This window comes from Rhyacophila brunnea, unplaced genomic scaffold (genome assembly GCF_057557595.1).
Source record: "Rhyacophila brunnea isolate RB1 unplaced genomic scaffold, BYU_Rbru_1.0 scaffold_7, whole genome shotgun sequence".
In the NCBI taxonomy this organism is placed as follows: Eukaryota; Metazoa; Arthropoda; class Insecta; order Trichoptera; family Rhyacophilidae; genus Rhyacophila; species Rhyacophila brunnea.
In genome coordinates, this window is record NW_028233339.1 from 6,837,985 (window position 1) to 6,858,901 (window position 20,917).

Genomic DNA, 20,917 nt, shown 5'->3' on the forward strand with positions numbered 1-20,917 from the left:
AGCCGCCTCGGTGACATCCATTTTCATATTAACCAAGTATGTAGAATTTAGGCGTCTAATTACAAAAAGCGACAAGTCCACAATTCAATATTTTCGGGAAACAACGTTTTTATGTTTCTAACTTCAATTATTTGTTTTAATGTGAGATTTTTTTTTCTGTTGTATTCTATGTCGAAATTAGAACCAAATGGCAAATTGTTTCAGCCGATAAACTCTTAAATGTAATAAATATAGGCAAAATAAAATTGGACTTAGCGCTACTTGTACTTCACTTTTTAATTTATCCCGCATAAGGCACATATTTCCGTGGCACTGTCATAAGTTTACCAGATGCTACAGCATGGGAGACGCCCTTTTTAATATTGAACGTTCCCTTATTGGTTGACTTAAAAACGCGCGAAATCAACCAAGCTTTAAATAATATGAAAAACGGACTTGGCGCTTTTTGTAATAAATCGAGACTTAAAATATTTTTTTTCGTAGGGTTATGTCGCGTTTTGGAATTTATAAATCAATACATATTGTGTAAAATTATACAAAGAATACGTGCGTATTTTTTTCTCGATTTTGACCAAATGTAGACTTATCGCTTTTTGGAATTAGACGCCTCAATTGAAGTGATCCCACCAAACCACACCGCCCCGCACCACACCCGGTCTTAATCGGGCGTATCACGGGACCCTACGTTTGGATGTTTTCATTTTTTTTTATGACTGGGAATGTCTCAGGACCAGTTACCCAAGACTAAGGTCGCCATGCACTCAAATGTGCTTTGACTGAATTTACATGACTAAGTTAAGGTACCCATGGGAAAGGTGAGCACATAGAGGCATATTAAAAATAAGTAACAAATTAAAGCTAAAACAAAACTGCCAAAAATTCTAAGTGAAGAGATCTTCACGTTGGCAGTATGACACTGCAAATTTTCTAAATGCAATACAATTGGCCTTTGTGGCGACCACGTCGGACAGACCAATGGGCCCAACAGCTGGTTGAACCGGCTTGAGCAGCTCTTCCCTTTCCGTATACATTTTAGAACATTCCCAGAGGACATAATTTTCTTACAACAAAGACAAATGTCACCAAAGATTATGGTCTGCGCTAGCCTACTCCTCAAAAGCGACTACAAAGAAATCTCACTTCAAAAATAATTAATTTAATTTGAGTGTTTCTCGTCTGTAAAATGTGACTTTAATAATGGAATAATAATTCTGCACTCGAGTGATGAATTGTTCACAATATAATAGGTCGCCAACTTGCCAGTCACATGGGGCATTGTATGTGTCACCTTTATAGGCTTATTGTATCTTGTGACACTGATTTTCGGGGTGTTCAGTGCCAAGCAGACTGTTTCCCAGTGACGTTTCCCCTGTAAACAATGAACACTGTAGGAGTTGTAAGCAGATGATTGTTTCAATTCCGATTGGTTAAACTATTAATTAAAAATGAATCACTATCAGTTTTCATTAAAGAGATTGTTATGACAAGAGAGCACATGACAATTGAATGAGTATACTAATTGATCGGTGATAGTCATTGTACGTTAATGTAGCAATTAATATTACATTAATCCAACAATTATTGTGGAATGTAAAACTACAAACTCAATCAGCCATTCAAAATAATGTTCATTACAAAATTTGTCAATAAACAACTAATCAGCACGCCTGATAAGTGACAGGAAACTGGCATTGGGAATTTACAAGTTTATGTGCTTGATCTTGATGCATGTGTTGGGGGTTATTTCAATGAAGATATTTAATGAAATGCAATCATCGTAAGTTGAATTAATAATCTGTTATATTTTTCCAAGTCATTTATATTATTAATCTTTTTCACTCTGGAAACCAGCCTTGGTTATAATAGCTATACATTCTAAAAACAAGTACGATAAACATAATAATATAACTAATTTTTGTTATTTCTGTAAAATGTTTGTACCTATGTACTCTGTTGAAACAATCTCTACTCGATCGGATCGAGCATGGCATTTTTTTAATTTTTTACTTTTATTAAAATATACAATAGTTTTGTAGTCGATTTGTATAAAATTGACAAAATACATTCGATTGCATTTAGCTAACTTGCTTCCCAGGGAACTCAGAAATAATGGGAACTGAAATACACAATGGGTAAGGCGATAGCAGGTAACCGACTCGAGTAAGGATGAATCCGGGTTAAACTTACACACGTGTCTAGAATACGTTTAACGTCGAATACTGAAAACTGCTCTCGGTTTATGCATTTACGCCCATTTAATGTTGGTGTATTACACACACTATTGCACATGCACAATGCGTGCTTCATTTTCGTAGGACACTCACACATTCAAATGCCTGCTTCACCATGCGGCGTATTGAACATAGCCTATTGGTATTCTATTTATTATCTGTTCTGTGTTGCTTCCCTATTCAAATTAATGCACATACGTGTTTTATGTATTATTTCCTCTTTATTTTTAGAAGCCCATTTGGGATTTTTTTTTCGACCATGTTCGATCCTAATGCGATCATATGGGCCTCACAGAGTGGAGGGGTATGTATTAACAGATTTTGTATTTTTTACGAGAAATGGATGACCTGTCGCCTGACTGAGGTTACGTGACGTAAAGTCCATACTTACAAAAAAATATCACAATTCCTTGACAAATAATCCGACATTTATTTATGTCAAGACATATTGCGCGCTGTGGTATATTTTTTTTAAACCTTTGCAAATTGTTTTGTAATCTGTATAATACATTCCTACATAATATGCATAAGTTTGTCATAATATTATGTTGTTGGCAAATTAAATTATTTTTATAGAATATGAAATAATCAAGTGATTATTCGACCCCGTTTAGGCAAAAGGCCTTAACCCTCAGTTTTTTGTAGGTATTTATAATAATATTATTATTATAAATTACCTATGTCAATAATTCAAATAAAAAAATATTTTTCTAAAGAAGGCTGGCTTTAAATAATCGCCTAGTATAGAGTTTTTGTCACTGCTAGATACAGTTATTTTAAGGACGTCCATCGTCTACTAAGTAAATAATATTAGTACCTATTGTAAGTTCTATAATATATAATACAGTCAAACTCGGTTATTACGATCACAGACATAGCGAGATCTCGGATGTACTGAGGAAACATTCGTTGACATTTTAGTTTTTGATTTTCTCCATACATTTATTCACTTTTATAACAAGCTACTTATCGGTTGTACCGAGCTAAAATATTGTCAAAAATTTTCTTAAAACTGTTAATGTGTCTATCGTTTAAAAACATTTCGACCCTAAGCAATAACCGCCGGAATCGGATTACGTTTATGTCACTAGTTAAGTGTCTAAGTACCTAACTAATTGGTGTTTTCGCCGACAATATTGAAAAAGTATACACGCATATGGTTGAAATTGCATGTAAAAATCGAAATTTTGTGAAGTCAGTAAGAACCTACCAATGTTCATTACAATAAACAACTTCTTTTGTAGTTTATGAATGCCATGCTTGTTTCGAGGGAAAAATTCTAATTCAAATTCAGTCGTCTTCCTCGTAATAACCAAGTTCGACTGTATTATAAATACCTATGTCAATATGCAATTAAAAAATATTTTTCTAAAGAAGGTTGGCTTTAAATAATCGACTAGTATGGAGTCTTTGCCACTGCTAGATACAGTTAATTTAAGGACGTCCATTGTCTACTAAGTAAATAATATTAGTACCTACTTATTGTATACATAATAATATTATGGTTATCAAATCGGAAATTGAAAAATATTATTTGAAATAATTCCAATGAGAATCGAGTTATATTCTCGTAAGTTTATGCAATATGATACCGCGATTTAATCAACCTTTCGCAGTCGAATCATGTAACAACATCCCGTAATGATCTCGGAATAGATTACACAAAAACACGTGCCTCGCTCAACAGTTTGACAATCTCTGCCCCTCCTTTGGCGAGAATGGATGACGTAATCGTTCCCCCTACAGTCCCCGCCCTTTGCGTCATCGAGCCTTTCCAGCGACTCGAATGACGTCAGACTTTATTTTAGTACGAGCGGTAACAACGCTACAACGCTACCAGTCACGTTTTTACTGTACCTACATACATACTCTATAATACTAAGCTTGAGTAGGTACATACATAGAATATCTATCAAAGTACTAGTCATGCAATCGCAATGTATTTACATAGAACAAGGTTTTATACAACATTCTAATAAGAATACAAATAATGTTATTTCATTACCTATTCATTTATGAGTAAGTTTACCGAATCGTTTGAAATGATTCGTAAATATTGTTATCAATATTAATAATAAATATTAGACTATCAAATTCAAGTGATAGAAGGATCTAGGTACTTATCAGTGGCGAAGGGTGGAGGTAGGCTGTTAAGATCCGCTATAAATAGTGCACGCTAAACTTTGTCAGTCATAAGTATTTGTTTTCATTGAACTACGATTATAATTATTTACAGATGGTTGTAGTTAGTTTTTAAAATTCAATTGAACCCTGCGAAAACACCAAATCATAATAGATTAGTCAAAAAATACTTGTCTATCTATAAAATGATCTAAAATTATTCCATTAAATTACACATCATTTTAGATATTTTATAGATAGAATAATATTTTTTATCTATTATAGTTTGGTTTAGGCAGGGCTTATTGAATTTAAAAAAAATAACCAATAATATGTGTACCTACCTAATATGTTTTTCTAATTCAACGAAAACAAATAAGTATGAATGAAAAAGTGTGCACAATTTTGTCGCATCGCCCAAAATAAAACCATTATGGTTTGGTTTAGGCAAGGTTTAATTGATTTTTAAAAACAAACCAACAACACCTGTAAATTGTAGTCTACATATGACTAACATGGTTTAAAGTGCACTATTTATGTCAGATCCTAGCAGCCTACCTCCACCCTTCGCCACTGATAGGTGTCTAACTAAATTATTAATCTGTATTGGTACAATTTGTATAGTACCCACTTACCTACTTCCATAACATTAAAGGACAGTGATAGATTGTTATTCTCGATTCATCTTTGCGGCGGCGGTTTTCCTTGAAGCGCAAAAGGCGCTCGTTTCGTCAGATAATTCGAAAACTGCGTGTTTTTCACAATTGCAGCACAACTCTATTACTTACTATAAGTAGGTATGTTTTTAGCACTCAATGGAGGCCTCCGAACATAAATATAGTAGGTAGGCACCCTCCAAAAAACCCACCAAACGTGTCATAAAATACGATCAAATAAAAACCCTTCTCAAATATAAATTTATTAGCAATGTAAAAGAAATTTTTAAAAAATATGTTTAGCAATTAATGTAAAGTACCTAGGTTCGTTGGTATATGTATAGATAGATAAGTTTTCACTGATATCAATAATTAATAGGTACATCAGTCTGATTGTCATATTGTGTTATCAATCCGCGGGTGGAAGGTAGGGTTTAGGTATAATTCCGTAATCTCGATGGATTTGTTGATCCCAAAATCCGGAATTGAATAATCCCGTAATTTCGGAAACAGCTTTCACACGAATTTCATTACGTAAAAACCAATGACATTATTAATGGACAATGCACTCAATATAGTAGCCAGCAAGTAAATTCGCGCATAGCAATTTGCATTATGCGATATCACGCATCGGGAATTTATAGCAATATCACCTTTATTGTAATGGCATTAGAACAGTGTTTCTAGTATCAATGTTCATTGGAGCAAACCCGTTCGAACCGAACCATTCGGCAGACCCGACAAAAATCATCGGGAATTTATAGCAATATCACCTTTATTGTAATGGCGTTAGAACAGATTATGCCATTCGGCAGACCCGACAAAAAAGTGAGTGTCATTTTTTTTCCAGATGCTTCGTCTATCTATATTAATGTCATTGGTAAACACCCATTTTTCTGAAATATAACAAACAATTTAATATATTGTAAGGAAAACTATCAATTATTTCAAACATATTTTGACACTCATTACCGTGTCTTCTTACTTATGAAAGATATTCAAAAAATATAATATAAGTACATAGATACACTTACTTATTACTTGATTTGACGGTAGAGTCTCAATATTGACAGTGTATCTTTGTACTATTTATTTTATACCACCTACCTAGGTGGTTGAAGTTTTCTGGCACCATCCTCATTCTTTGGAATTTTCAGGATTGTAGGATGACGAAAAAATCGTTCGGTAAAGATTCAATTTATTCTCATGTTCTCACCGATCCCGTGATCTCAGAATGGGGATTCAAAAAGCTAATTTAGGGATACCCAATCCCGTGCCCGCGGGCGCAATATTAAGTTCACTTTTTTTTTATTTTGACGAGTTTCATAAAATACTAAAGATAAAGATAAAGTCATTTTTCGGTTCCACATACCTTTGCGAACCATTATTTTCAAACATGAATTTAATGAAATCAAAATATAGATCTCGACTCACCGATGAGCGTCTTTATGATTGTTTACTAACAGAAATATCACCATACTCACCTAATTACGAGGCACTGGCCAATGAAATGCACTACCAAAAATCATACTGATTTTGAGATTGATATTATAATTGTTATATTACATAATATATCGTTACTTTGTATGTATGAGGCAACCATGACGTGTATTAATTTTACACAATATAAACTAAGTAGGTATAATTTTTATATACCTATATATATATTTTTTTGTGTATTGCTTATTATCTATGTCCAACTATAAATTTGATTTGAAAAAATAGGTGGTGCCCGCCGCTCTGCCGATATATTAAAATGTGTTCTGGGTCTACAAAAAGGTTGGGATCCCCCGAGTCCTAATATATCCTGTAATTCCATGATTGAAATTTTTGTCCAAAATCGTAATCGTTGCAAGTTTAATGTTAATAACATATAACTTTGATTGCTCATTAATTGCACTTATTTTATAGGCATTTTCAGTACTTACCTAAATTAATATTTGATTGTCGGTAATTCCTATTCATTTCATAACCGATCAATAATAATATTATTGAATTAATTTAAGTGCCTAGGTGAATACTGACTATGTACTACGTACTTATATTATTATATATGGATATCTTGTGTGTATGTCTATATCATGGCCCCCACATCCTGAAGCGGCCCCCAAGGTTTGAATCTTTCGCGGGCCCCCCAACCTATCGCTAAGGTTAAGGGAAGTATAATCAGCGCTTGAAATGGAAAAGTTTACGAAGCGGAGCGCTCGACAATTTTTTGTAGATATTTACATAGATATCAAATTTGACGTGTACTTTATAAAAATAAGTGTGTTAGATTTTCTAATATATGGCCTATCTCGCTCAGACGGTCAAAATATTTTTTCCACGAGACGGAGCGATTATTTTACAAATTTCACGAACCAGAACGGCGCTCCGGTCCATTTCGAGCCCTGAGTATAATGTTCCCTAAATGGTATTCTGCGAAACTCCAGAGTTCTATGTAAAATATATGGTATTCCGTGTATTTTTAGCGATTTTTGCTAGGTATTTTTAAATAAATCCACTCGAATTGTCGGCATTCGGGATCATATTATTATGAACCACTGATTGCGACCCCATTTTGTGATTGCAAAGTAACATGCGACCCTTCGCCATATTGGATAAATAGGTAGAGATTTGTATTAGTCGGGAAACACACTAAAGATACTTAATCCTAAAATAAAGTTCTTCTGTGAAATAACCCACAGGCGACTTTTTAAAGCTTTTAAATCAAATTTGTGATGTGTGTTTATCTCACTTTACTGGTAAACCCGTCACGCCGGGCCTCTCCTGTCAGCCCCCCCCCCCTCCTTGTTGGGGGCATGATCTATTACCATAATATCCAAAGGTATGGTTACCTACTGATGAAATAAAACAGTGTACCTAAGCACTATCTACTAAATAACTAAACCAAGTTTGCTTAGTTCAACATGATAGCTAAAGTAGGTACCTACGTATTTAGTACCTATTGATGATGAGTGATGATATAGGTATAACGATAGTTTAACTTTGGGTTCTTTTTGAGGATATACTTTAAAACTAATAATGATGATATTGCTATGTACCTATACAATAGCATTGGTTCGATTTATCGTATTACTTCCTGAAATGTATTTTTCGTAAAAACCCACGATCTGAGTTGTGATAATAGACGAACATTTTATATACTTACCTATACTAATGTTTAATATACCTAATTTTAACATTCCTAACAATAGTATATAATCGTAAATATTAGGACCGACCCGCGAGCATGACGAGCCAGGTGACCGCTCGGAGCGCCGAGGTTAAGGAGGCGCCAAATTTTAGAATACTTACTTACATCAATCAACACAATGTTTTATTATAATTGAGTTATTAATTGCGCTACAGCTCGGTGTGAGCTTTGGCCACCTCCAAGATTGGTCTCAACTTGTTATTATATCTTGATCTGGATCTGGTGCTACTGTTCTACTCCATCCACCAGAGTCGTACCACTCGTGATCTCCGAACAAATCGAGCGTTTCCACTGACACCGACACTGATACCTTACAAATTAAACAAGAATACCCGTTTTTCACCATCACAAAAAATACTCAATTTCCTATTCGTTGTCTCATGTTGGGCACACATTGCACTCATCGTTAAACCATTATCACACTGTGCAAAGAGCCTACTATGCGACATTAAGAGAAAAATATGCGCATGTCTAAAGCGCGGGGATTCACATTGTCTCTTTCTCTCACTCCCGCGGTAGGCCGTGGGTGATGAAAAACGAATCGGGTACGAGAACCTTGGGGTTAATTTGAAAGTCACTTTCACGTAAGTTGGTTAAAGGAATACAAATATATTTTTCTTTCAAAGTCTCATAACTGAACTACGCGACGTGTTTTAAATTTTCACGAATGAATTCTTATGAGCCTGTGATCGACTACAATCCATCCCACATTGATATGTTGGGCATGCATGGTAATATAATAATTTAATACCTACCTAATATGAACATTTTTCAGAGCACTAATTTGACAATAATACTGTTTGTTGGTACCGCATTCAGCTGACATGACAAGTTAGCAAATTTGAAGATTACCAATTCTTATGGTTTGCTTTTAAAATGTTTTTTCAAATATGTCCACGACAGGGAAGCTTCCAACCGCTCTCTCATCATAAATAAACGTACACAGTGTGCGCCAAAGAGTCACAAGCCGGCCCTGGTGAAAATAATGGATAGGTAGGTACATAATACGTAATGAATATTATTTCATAATTTATTAAATGCTCCGATGTGGAGCCTATGGCCACCGTGACCGCAATGTGGGCAGTGGCGGATTAGTCACTAGAACCCTCCTAGTGCAACCGAATAGGTGCTTACAATTAATTTAGTCCACATCATATGGATTCCTGATTCTCCAAAATTGCCGCGGGAGATTATATTATGTAGGTATATAACAGTGGTATGTAATCACCAAAAGTTACCGCAGGTGAGGTTTTTTGACGATGGTTTCGAATTGTGTAAAATATGTTTTGTGTAGGTATGAACTTCGAGAGAGTTCGTATTCTGAAGATATTTCATATCCATATAAATCATAGGTAACTACTACAGGTATCCTTAATATGTTGTGTTTGGAGAATATTTATGTAGATTTTACCTAGGTAGTGGAGTGAAATGACATTTTTTTACTATTTTATTAATTATGCTTTTACTAGAAGATCATATTATTAGGTACCTACCCACCAATGTGAAACATCTGTAATAAGGATAATATTTCGAAGAATTAATGAACTATGTTCGACAGTTCGAGGTATCGTATAATTTTTATATTCTCGAGGGGGAGCGATCACGATAAAGTTTGAAGGCCACTGCATTTATTTCTCCAAATTCAAACGCAAAATTGCGACGCAGTTTATTAAAATGTGCTTAAACAATAACATACCTTTTTGTATATCTTTCAAACGAGGAGTATTATTTCAATAATAGTTTTCTCGACAAATGTGATTTTGACGACTATTTTATTTGCTTTTCTATTGTAAAATTGAAATTTGTAAACAGCGTTAGAAGGGCGAGGGCGCGCGCGCAGGCGCACCGCGCGGCGGCCATCTTGGAATGACGCGCATTTCATTGGAGTTGTGAGCCAGTGACGAGCCAGCTCGTATTTGACGTGGCTACTACGTACGATCAAGTCTGCCCACTCCGAACGCAGCAAACTCGGTGACGAGGAATACGTAACTGGTAAGTATCCACTACTGAAGAATAACAACCCGACATGGATATAAAAAATTGACCCCCGAAAAAAATCAAAGTAACACTCCGTTTTATTGGCGACGGGTGACATGTGTTGACAATTTATAGGGAAAATTGTGTTAAATATGGCGTCTCGAAAATACTTTTCTACGAGAGTATAAATTTAGATTTACGTCGCAACGATGATCGCTCCCGCCGTTCTGGAGACGGTCCGGACTGCCGCCGATATTACTGCAGACTCACGCTCGCCCTCCGTCAGCAGCAACAGGACAGTGTCCATTATCTGACGTGACATTCGATCATTGTTATCGTCGGCGGCCGCTCTCAGCGACGTCTCCCGTAAATTTAATCGAGTGTATGTCGTCGAGTGAGTGATATAATGGTGACCTTGGGCGCTTTTGCAGGCGCCCTTCCGTGGCATGGACGGAATGGTCGAAGGCAACGGGACCGGGGCCCAAGGGGGCGCCGCGGACGGCGTCAAAGGCTCTCCGTCGTCGGCCACCGGAGCGCACGTCGCCGTCACCAGTCTCGTTCAACTGTCCATACCCTCTCAGGCACCCTTGGCTCAGGTATTTACCGCATCTTTGTTTATCTATATAGGTTTGTTTACAAACTTATTATTAAGTACCTATGCATCTCTTATCTTGTTTGTTTGGCAAAATCACAAAGCCTGTGCAATGTTACCATACACCTCTCCTCAATTATATTTTACGTCTCAGCACCTTATCATAATGGCAATATTATTTTTAACTAAATACCTAATAATGAAATCTTTCAATGTTGACATAACTTCTCCCATACCACGGTTCAGCACATCTGAGATAACATTATGCCATTCTCACCACGTAGATACCTATTATGAATTAATCCACTACAATGAAAACAATTGCAGAATTAAAATCACCTATCATTATTATGACATTTTTCTTTCCCTGATAGGAGTGTTTTATTGAAATTGTTTAATATATTGTATTGTCAGCGGAATACCAACGTATTCTAAATCAGTGACACATTTTGATTAAAATTGTTTTTAACTTCCAGTCCTAGATGCAGTACTCGAATGTATTATTAACACAAATGTAGTGAATGTGGTCCTACACTATACTACTACAATATTACAGATGACCAGAAACGCATTATAATTGTTGACATTTCAAATGGATTTTATTTTGATTTTGAAAAATGTGATGGACAAGCTTGTGGGTTCAATTGAGAAAGGCTTATGTCCTTTTCAGCGAGAATGTTTTTTAAAGCTTCCACGGTTATTTTAATAGTACCTACATATAGATACTGGTATACTGAATTTTCCTTTTTAGCGTGCATGATCGACAATAAGGCTTGATCCGACATTAATAAATTGTACCCGCAGAGTGAATCTCTAAAGTAAGCCGCGAGCCGTTTACAAAGCATTACTCACTGCATATCACTCGCTATACTGCCAATGTGATACACCCCTGTTACAGGCGGGCTTCTCCCGGTGTAAAATAATCATTTAGTAGCTTAAGTCGAAACGTAACCCTGACCTCTAGAAACGGCTTCATAAAACATCTAATCTGATTCCTTGCTCAACCACGTAAGTATTTTTTTTAATTTAAAAAGTAAAAATGATGATGGATGAAAGCGATAATTTTAAGACTAAATATAAGTATTTAAATATAATAAATTTTGCCGCGTTTGTCGGCAACGTCCAAATTTCGACGCGCCTGCGCCAGGGTCAGGCTCGTGATTCGCCGAATCAAAGATCACGCGATAAAATTTGGCCAATCACGAGAGTCCTTTTTGCTGGAATGGCGTGGGTACGCGAAGTTTGAAAAAGAAAAAAGTAATTAGTAAGCGTCCCCTTTCCGATAGGATAGGACCTGCGAAACTTATTGTTAAAACAAAATATGTAAACGTTTAAAGAAAATGTAAAATATAAGAAGACCACGTTACGAGCACGAAAGACCGTGTTTTATTTACACTCCAACCGTTTGAATTTCTTTTTTTGTGAATCCGGGGTTCGATGGACTCCTGAGCTAGCCGCTGGAACCCCGGGGATCTCAAATGGAGTAGTGAATTAGTGAAATGTCTCTTAACATTATTTCGGAACGTAGATCGACAGCATATTTTTTTTCAAGCCGACCATTAGGAATTGATTAACAATTTTCAAATCAATAAAACTAATCAACATAGAAGGCATCACCGATTGACAGAGGCTCTAGCGGCGTAAATTGGGCAACCCGCACATGCTCTCCTCCCCGCCACATTTAGTGGGCTCTGCGGTATTAGGTCACACTGCGGTTTGGTTGTGTTGTGGCACCTCTCGAAAAATTGACGTGTACAATGCACCCCGCCGCCTCCTGTGGGATTTGTTACTGAAGCCACGGTGCGTGTTTCAATTACGCATTAATGTGTATTCGATCCAGAACTGAACTGCTCATTAAGTACTGAAAATAAATTTTTGTGTCATAGGAGCTGAAGGATTTTTGAAGATTTTAATAATTCTAGGTCTAATTGTCTCAGTACTTTGATTTACTATCACTGACAGATTTGGATGCTTCAGTGGGGCTGTTTTCTTTATAGTTGATTAAAATGAATATTGAAATTCAGTAAGTCAAAATCGGATATGACTTCACTGACCTTCCTCTGTCTCCAGGAAATGAGAGTAGTTGTTAGAGTAATAAATTGGTTTCCAAGATTTTGTAATCCACAGCAGGCGCAGGAGCGGGCTCACCTATCCCGCTTATTTAGCGTTGACACTCGGATATAAATTTTACACTAGGTTTATTTTTTAATAGGTGAGATATTTTTCCACCTAATGGTAGTTTGAATTGTTGAAAACCAACCATTGTAAAGCGTCAATGACATTGAGCTACTTTACGAGCTGCTTGTTGGCGAATTTACAATCTGCCTGTAAAGTTGCCCAGTGTCATCATCGAACAAGCTAACAAGCAGATTGTAAACAATCTTCCGAGAAAAGTTGAAAGCCGGTCAACTTTACACTGTACACGCCGGCGTGTGGGCCTACTGCGTCTGCGCAGTAGAGCGTAGTAGCGACCTCCCGGTAAAAAAACAAACTACGTTCTGTCAAAATAGTCGCTAACTTGTTGGCTTCTCAGCGAATGGAAAGTTTTGTGTGTTATCATCACAATCGCAGTAGCTAAATCGCCCGCTTTTAAATTCGCCAACAAACAGCTTGTAATGTAGCTCAATGTCATTGACGCATTATATATTATTATATTGGAATCAGATGACTGTTGAAGAAGAATACAGTAGAACCTCGATCATACAGACTGATTTTAGATGAAGGTAGACTAAATATGGATAATTGAAAAAATAAAAAAACATCTAGGTATGTAGTTTAACTTCCAGAATAAGCTTTTTTAATAACATTTTTTGATAAATTCGCTATTTTTTTAATTATTAGTTATGGTCTCTTAAAGTGCAACAATGTAGAGATGAATTTGTAAACATGTCGATTTACAAGATTTTGAATGTGCACACAAGTGGATTTGATTCTGTGTCATTATAATATTATATTATACATAATATATTCACCAATTTTAAAATTTGATGTATTAGATTAGCGATTAGGTGGTGTCTGTGATTCAATTGACTGAGCATTCATTGTCACATGTGTCGGATTCACTATGTGACTAGCTGTTTATAATATGAATGATCAAATTCTCATCTCAAACAGATGTTTTTCACATCTCTTGTTAATTTTAAATCTTTAGATACATCATTGGCAGGTTTAGATGCAAATAGATGTAGCGGATAGCCGGCGAGACAAAATGATTGGAGTAATTTTCTCACGCCTTAATTACCCACTGAAACGAGTACAGAAATGCCAGGTCTAATTGTAGCTACTCTATTTATAGAGTTTTATCTTTGATTCGTTGATCTGTTCTGTTCTTCTGGTGTCGAGCCGGATGGAACTGCTGCAGGTTTGCGGTCGGCAGTGTACTGATGGTTGCTCATTATGTTCACAGGTGCAATCGGTGATCCAGCCCAATCAGCAGTCGGTGATTCAGACCCCGACCAATATTCAGTCGATGCAGTTGCCAAAAACAAATGTCATCCTGCTCAGCAAACCCAACTCGGTCATCCACACCACCCAAGGGACCGTGCAGACGCTTCAGGTATACCGTCAACGCCTGACTACTATCATCACATGGTGATTTTTCACCTTTTAATTGACAAATCTGTTACCATTACTATTGGATGTCTTCTACTGCTGACAATTAATTGTTTGAACAAAAACTGTTATATAATAATGTTGTAAGTTTAATACCGCAGAAAAGCCAAAATTTTTATTGCACCAAGTCGGTCGGTGTGCTTAAATTTCAGAATAGATCAATAAAAGCAATACCGCATAATTATGAAGCACGCCGTAGAAGAGCCATATTCGAATTACATGGTAGACGCGAATAATCAATCAATATACTTGCAACAGACACTGAAGACCATTCTACTCCGATTTGCCTTATTTTGAGTACAATAGTCGCAGAACCCCTACGTCTGAAGTTATGGGTTGTTGGTTTGAATCTTACGGTTGGTTCAATCTATACTGGATACAGAGCATGTATTTGGCTAACCCCTTTGTTTAAATAACATCCACCTCGTCGAGGTCCTTTGTTATTGTAAAGAAACACTGATACTGGGTGTCAATATATTTTCTTTCGCTATGACGGCTATGACTATATATAAACATACATACCATTGTCAGGATGCGAGCGTAACCCGATGCTTTCCTTTGCCATCTTTCTGCACATTGTGCAATATGCATATTATTTTATTTGTTGTAAAATTTTTGGTGACTGAGATTCGATGCACATAATATAGTACGCATGTTGAATGTAGATAAAACCTGAGCCGAGATTGGGAAATGATCCTATGCAGATGGAAATGGAGTCGTGCAGCGATGACAGCTTCAGCGACGACGACACGCCCAAAAAACGGAGAGACCTGCTCACCCGCAGGCCCTCCTACCGGAAGATCCTCAACGACCTCGGGGGAGCCGAGATCGCAGGTAACACTCGCACAGCCTCTCCTCCTCGCAATCCATGTAGCATTTGTACTATCTTCACTTATCGTACAGTAGACAATATAATCTCCATGTGACTTACAAATGAAATTCATGAGGTGATTATCACATGTTTAACTACATGCAGTGGCGAAGACGAGAACTTTTGAAGTCAGGCAAACGATGCCTAACCGAAAAGAACAGTACGCAATTGAGACAGTAGGGTTATATTATGTACTTATGAAATGATGAAAATTCAGGCAATATAAAAAATTACGCATGATATGATGTAATGTCGAAATGAAGTCATCAGTCATTAGCTTCAAAAATATTAAATATTCCCACATGGAAATATTTGGATTCCCGAAGTCGCACAATACGCCATTTGCAACGTGCTAGGGATTTTATTTTACCATTGGATGGCGCTAGCAATTTTCATATTACACTATAGATATACATACCATCATAGGTGTTCGAATTTAGAACTAAGCTCATCACAGTATAAAAAGTATTAAATTATATATCAAATCTTAGCATATAGCGCCCTCACTCAGCTGACAACTGGTGGATCTATAGTTGCATACTACAATTTATTAAGAGCATACATAAGTGAAACGGCAAATAATTTTCAACAGTAGGTGGAATGAAATTTCGCAGTTGTCGCCAATCCGAGACTGACAGTCGAGATGTGAGCACGTCAATTTGTTTTGTGATGGCGTCGGAGGAATGTATTCTTAAATCGTGTAAAGATGATAAAAAACGTTCCGCATGTACTTGAAAAAGAAAACATGTCAATGAATATACTATTATTATTACGAATATAATAATAAACATAACATTAAAAGGACGCATGTTGAATTTTTATGACAAATTATATTTCGTTCGGCTCGCGTCATTTGCACAATCCGCACATCGCCTAGTCACGATCTTTTTAGACCATGTCTCAGCTGAAGTATAGCCTTAATATGTTATAACTGAAGATAAGCATTAGATAATTATTTATTATCTGTGTCTTCGCCACTTGCAACATAACATGATACGGCTTCTGTCAATGCTCTTCAAAGTCCACGTAGTCACCTCTATGTTGAACCTTTCCATCGATAAATTTTAGAGGTTTAAAATTTTCATGTTTGTATACAATAACTACCATAGATATTAATGTTTTTCAACAAATCACCACCACCGTACAACTTGTCTGATGAAATGTAACCATTTTTAAACATAATATCATGTAAAGTGGTTCACTTCATCATGAAGGTGACACTTTATTCAAATTGTGCAGGTTTCTTAAAGATTTACATTGATGTTCATTCTACTTCCGTATTTGCATTGAAATTTTTTCTTGTCTGAACAAATAGACGCACACTACAGTAAAATCTCGCTTAATTCAAACACCCACAGTTTAGAATTTTTACTTTGAATTTTTTTCTAAATTTTTACTCTTACTTTTGAATGAACAAGGTTTTATTGCTTTTATTGTATCTATAGCTAAATAGCCTTTTTTAATTATTGTTTTGCACCTGATATTTCCACCTCATTGTATCTTGCACCAGGTTATATCAGGAGTCAATGTGTCATTGAAGGTTATTATAAATTATGACTATACAATATAACTATATTAATCGAAAGACAGTTTTTTTCTGTCTACATATTTATCTCTTTACTATTTTCTGGTAATCTATATTAATACCTGCCACACCAAATACTGCCAAATACAAAAAAAGGCATGTTGTTTTTTCAATGTATGCTTGATCCAGAGCAAGAACTCAGTGGGTTAGGTGAATAACTCACAACCGTCTTTCTTAAAAAATGTTCTGCTCAGGAATGAAAATGGCAATTTACCTTTTTATCAAATATTCATTCACTTCTGATGTATCTTATAATTTTTAATGCATTTTTATTTCTGTTGTTGTCTTCTATTAAATGTGGGCTATCACATATTTCTTGCAAAGTAATACGATAAATCCAATGCGATTTGTTACACGTATGTATGAGCCGTAAGCGAACGGCGGGCGGGTCAGTCGTCCCGATTAATATGCGCATAGCCCACAGTCCTAACGCGGCGCGGAATATTTGAATGACAGGGCGTATTACAGTGATTCCGACGGGGACACTCCAGAGCGAAGCGGGGCTCCACACGCTCACCATGTCCAACCCCGGCTCCGGAGGCGCCATCGTTCAGTATACCGCCACCCAAGACGGACAGTTCTTTGTGCCTGGTGAGTTTCATCGGCGTTGTTCACCTTTCATATTTTTTTTTTGTAAAAGCACATATCATACAGTAGCACCTCGATTAAACAGATTTCAGACTTAGTTAGAAGTAATTTTATATGAGCATTACAAGAGGACATGAATCCAACCGAAAGATTGGTGTGAAGAAATGTTTATTCTGGGAGTGTTAAGATTTTGTTCGTTTTTAATTATCCAGACTATTTTTTGTCAATAGTGTAATTTGTCAGGATACTCGATGTACTACTCTAGTCAGTTTTAGTCCGTCTGTCCATGGTGATACTCAAACAAGTCACAAACTTGTCAGTGACTGATATTACGCACAGATTCTTTTTTATTGATAGATATATTTCTCTACGTTTGAGTGGCTTTCTGGAAGTCAAACATTCTAAGTCATTTAAACAAGTAGATTTTCAATATTGTCAATATGAATTACTTACACTATTTTAAACGGGTTTGTTGATAGTATCCCGGTCCCGAAGTCCAACATCTGATTATGTAGATTTTTTGAGTTATGTGCATTGTCGAATAGGTTATTTTTGTCTTTGGATTATCCTAAAAAATTAAGTAAATCACCATTTTCTCTTCTAAGTATGGCATATGGGCATTTACAGGGTGGAGGTTATATTAATGGTTATTGATCATTCGCCCGACTCATTGAATTCTTGCACTGGATCAAATTCACATTGAACCATTCATTTTTTTGCCCAAAGATGCAGGATTGAACTGCAACTCATGGCTTCAGACAACTCCTATAGTTTGTTTGGTGCATGGATTTAAAAATTACAAAATCTGCCTTCTATTATAGATAAAACTTTAGATTATTTGTTTTCATTCTTTCAATTGAAAATGATTGCATTCAATAATAATGCAATGAACTTTTTTTAGATATTTTTTACTTGTACCAGCCTTATTTTTCTTCGAAATAAAAGGTTTTGTGCATAATATGTTATTGTATCAGATGCAAATAACTTTCATAAAGCAGTTGAAATATCTCTGCTAATGCTTAATTAATGATAAATGTTGTATGTAACAGTGGCCCAAGGCGGTCCAGGAATGGAAGACCAGAGCCGCAAGAGAGAGATGCGGCTGCTGAAGAACCGAGAGGCGGCGAGGGAGTGCCGCAGGAAAAAGAAGGAATACATCAAGTGCCTGGAGAACCGGGTGGCCGTGCTGGAGAGCCAGAACAAGCAGCTCATCGACGAGCTCAAATCCCTCAAGGAGCTCTACTGCAAGCAGAAGACCGAGTGAACGATCCGCGAGGAGACTTGTGATCGCTCTCATATTCATAGACGTTTGTTCCGTTGTCGTTTGCGCGGTGACCGTGTGACCCCGGGCGGCGCGTACTAACACGAACGTGCGGACCGGTCGCTCGATCTCGAGGCACGATTCTTTACAATTGTGTGCGCCGGATACTTAACAGGACGTGCGTTGACCGAACGAGATGTGTAAAATAGTAGGAGTTATGTTTGTTTTAATTTAGTTTGGGCGGTGAGAGCGGTCGTCGCGTGCGGCGGGCGGCCGACGTTAGCACCTGATGATGACAACTTTGTTTTGTAAATTATTGAAAATATATATATTTTTTGTAAAGAGACAAAGGCTTGTGACAGTAGAAGCGATTAGATAAGCCAAAGGAATGTATATGTGTATATGTATTCATTTTTATTTAATTATATCTGAAAATGTGTTATAGTTTATTTGTAATTATTGTGAATTATAAATAGGATTTATATTGATAAATTTGTGAGATATATAAGTATATAGAGATACATATTATATGAAAATAGAATATTTTTTTGTATAAATCAATAAGATGGCAAATCATCGAATAAGAATTTATCCAGTGTCCGGGGTGGCGTCCTATCGACTATGTATATTGTTTTCGTTCTCAAATATAACACGTCACTTATTTATGTACAGCTCAGCGAACGAACGTGCGTCTGATTGATATCGGTCCGGTTGACCGCCGTGGACGCATCGTACCAAGGCCGTTACCGAGAACCGAATAATCATTGTTCATTCACTTAAAATCCAGCGCATGAAAGTAACTTTAGTACCTCTAGAAATGCTACTTTTTATATTAAGATGCATATTCGCGTGTACACATGTTTTCTATTAAATAAGAAAGGAGTGCCTTTAACTTGATTATAATCTACCGCCACTCCGGGACACGTCATTATCTAACTAAAATATGGGGATCTATTTAAGGCTTGAGAGAGCCGACTAATTAAGTTTTTTGCAATACATCAAACACCTGACACGTTTTTTAAAACATCGTTTGCTCTTTACCTTTCATTGACAATTGTGTATGTATTGTTTAAGTACCTAATTGTTTTCTAAAAATGTAGGAAATGTTTTAAAAGGTGCGTTCGAATGTGTTCATATTGAAAACATTTATAATGTATTAAATTTATTTCCATTCCTGGTCAATCTCATGATTCTTGATTATGTCGTACTAATTCCTCGAGAACGTTATTTGGTAATGCGATTAATTCGCATGTTAATTTGATAATGCTTTTCGAGACTCGTGCCATTGCTGCGTAAACACTAAATACTGAATTTTGTGTCATTTTAGTGATCTTACTAATTTATTTTTGATGAATTTGTCTGGAGATAATATGGTGTAATTAATACATTGTTGGTTATGTATGTAATAATTAATATTTTGTTATTTATCTTTCAGAAAATCTTTATTAATGCATCTGCAAACATCTGTTTAATGATATTTTTAAAACTGTAAATAAAAAAAAGTATTTTTACAGATATTTTACGCTCTAATTCTTTCTTTCCCTGTCACTGTAGAATCTAGTGCAATAATTCTGTGTGCGAAAGGAAGAAGGCGATAAGTCTTAAATCGTTACTTTTCAGGACAGCTAAAAGAAGATTAATTTTTAGACCTTTAGAGTATGGGAACTCCAATGTTTCTGTATCGAAATTAGTAATTCGGAGGTGTTGATTTGACTTCTCATTTTTTTCATTTGTGCATATTATATTGCGTATTAAATGCAACCCTAATTGAGGTGCATGTCACGGTGTTTGTCACGGGCTGCCGCTACGGGAAAAAAGTGTGTAATGTCGTTGTTCTTGGTGTTTAAAATGTTATCAGACTGATGCTCCCATCCCGTAGTACATTTTGAACCCTTAAACGAACATTAAAACAATGAGGGCACTTCATGTTGAACTGCACTGCATCGGCACCTGCATGACGTTTTTATCATAATATTCCACATGCCTGCATTTTTCAAATGTCATGTCAAAATCACGATTTTTAGTTTTTAGCCGTTGGCACTATGTTTTTTCTATGAGAATGTTGCCTATTATCCGTCTGCAAGTTGGGTTCTATTGAAAATATTATTTATGAATGTCATGTCGAACGTAAATTTTAATGTACGCACACGTTGAAACTGTTAAAATTAATTGAAATTAGCATGAATAATTAATAATAATTCAAATTACTAATACATTATAGTAGGCA

The 20,917-nt window shown here is 36.2% G+C and overlaps 1 protein-coding gene across 3 annotated transcripts; it reads left to right on the plus strand.

Moving 5' to 3' along the window:
• The first annotated feature begins 7,809 nt into the window (after positions 1–7,809).
• Positions 7,810–20,206, plus strand: CrebB (Cyclic-AMP response element binding protein B). 3 transcript variants are annotated; one of them, XM_085957940.1, is made up of 6 exons: positions 7,810–10,196; positions 10,613–10,777; positions 14,180–14,329; positions 15,051–15,219; positions 17,298–17,432; positions 18,479–20,206. In XM_085957940.1, the coding sequence occupies exons 2-6, from the start codon at positions 10,628–10,630 to the stop codon at positions 18,691–18,693; spliced, it is 819 nt and encodes a 272-aa protein (XP_085814066.1). In that variant the 5' UTR covers positions 7,810–10,196; positions 10,613–10,627; the 3' UTR covers positions 18,694–20,206. The 3 variants fall into 3 exon arrangements, with proteins under 3 accessions (XP_085814066.1, XP_085814067.1, XP_085814068.1); XM_085957941.1 differs by having other exon boundaries at positions 17,310–17,432; positions 18,479–20,200; XM_085957942.1 differs by lacking the exon at positions 17,298–17,432 and having other exon boundaries at positions 18,479–20,200.
• Positions 20,207–20,917: the final 711 nt, after the last annotated feature.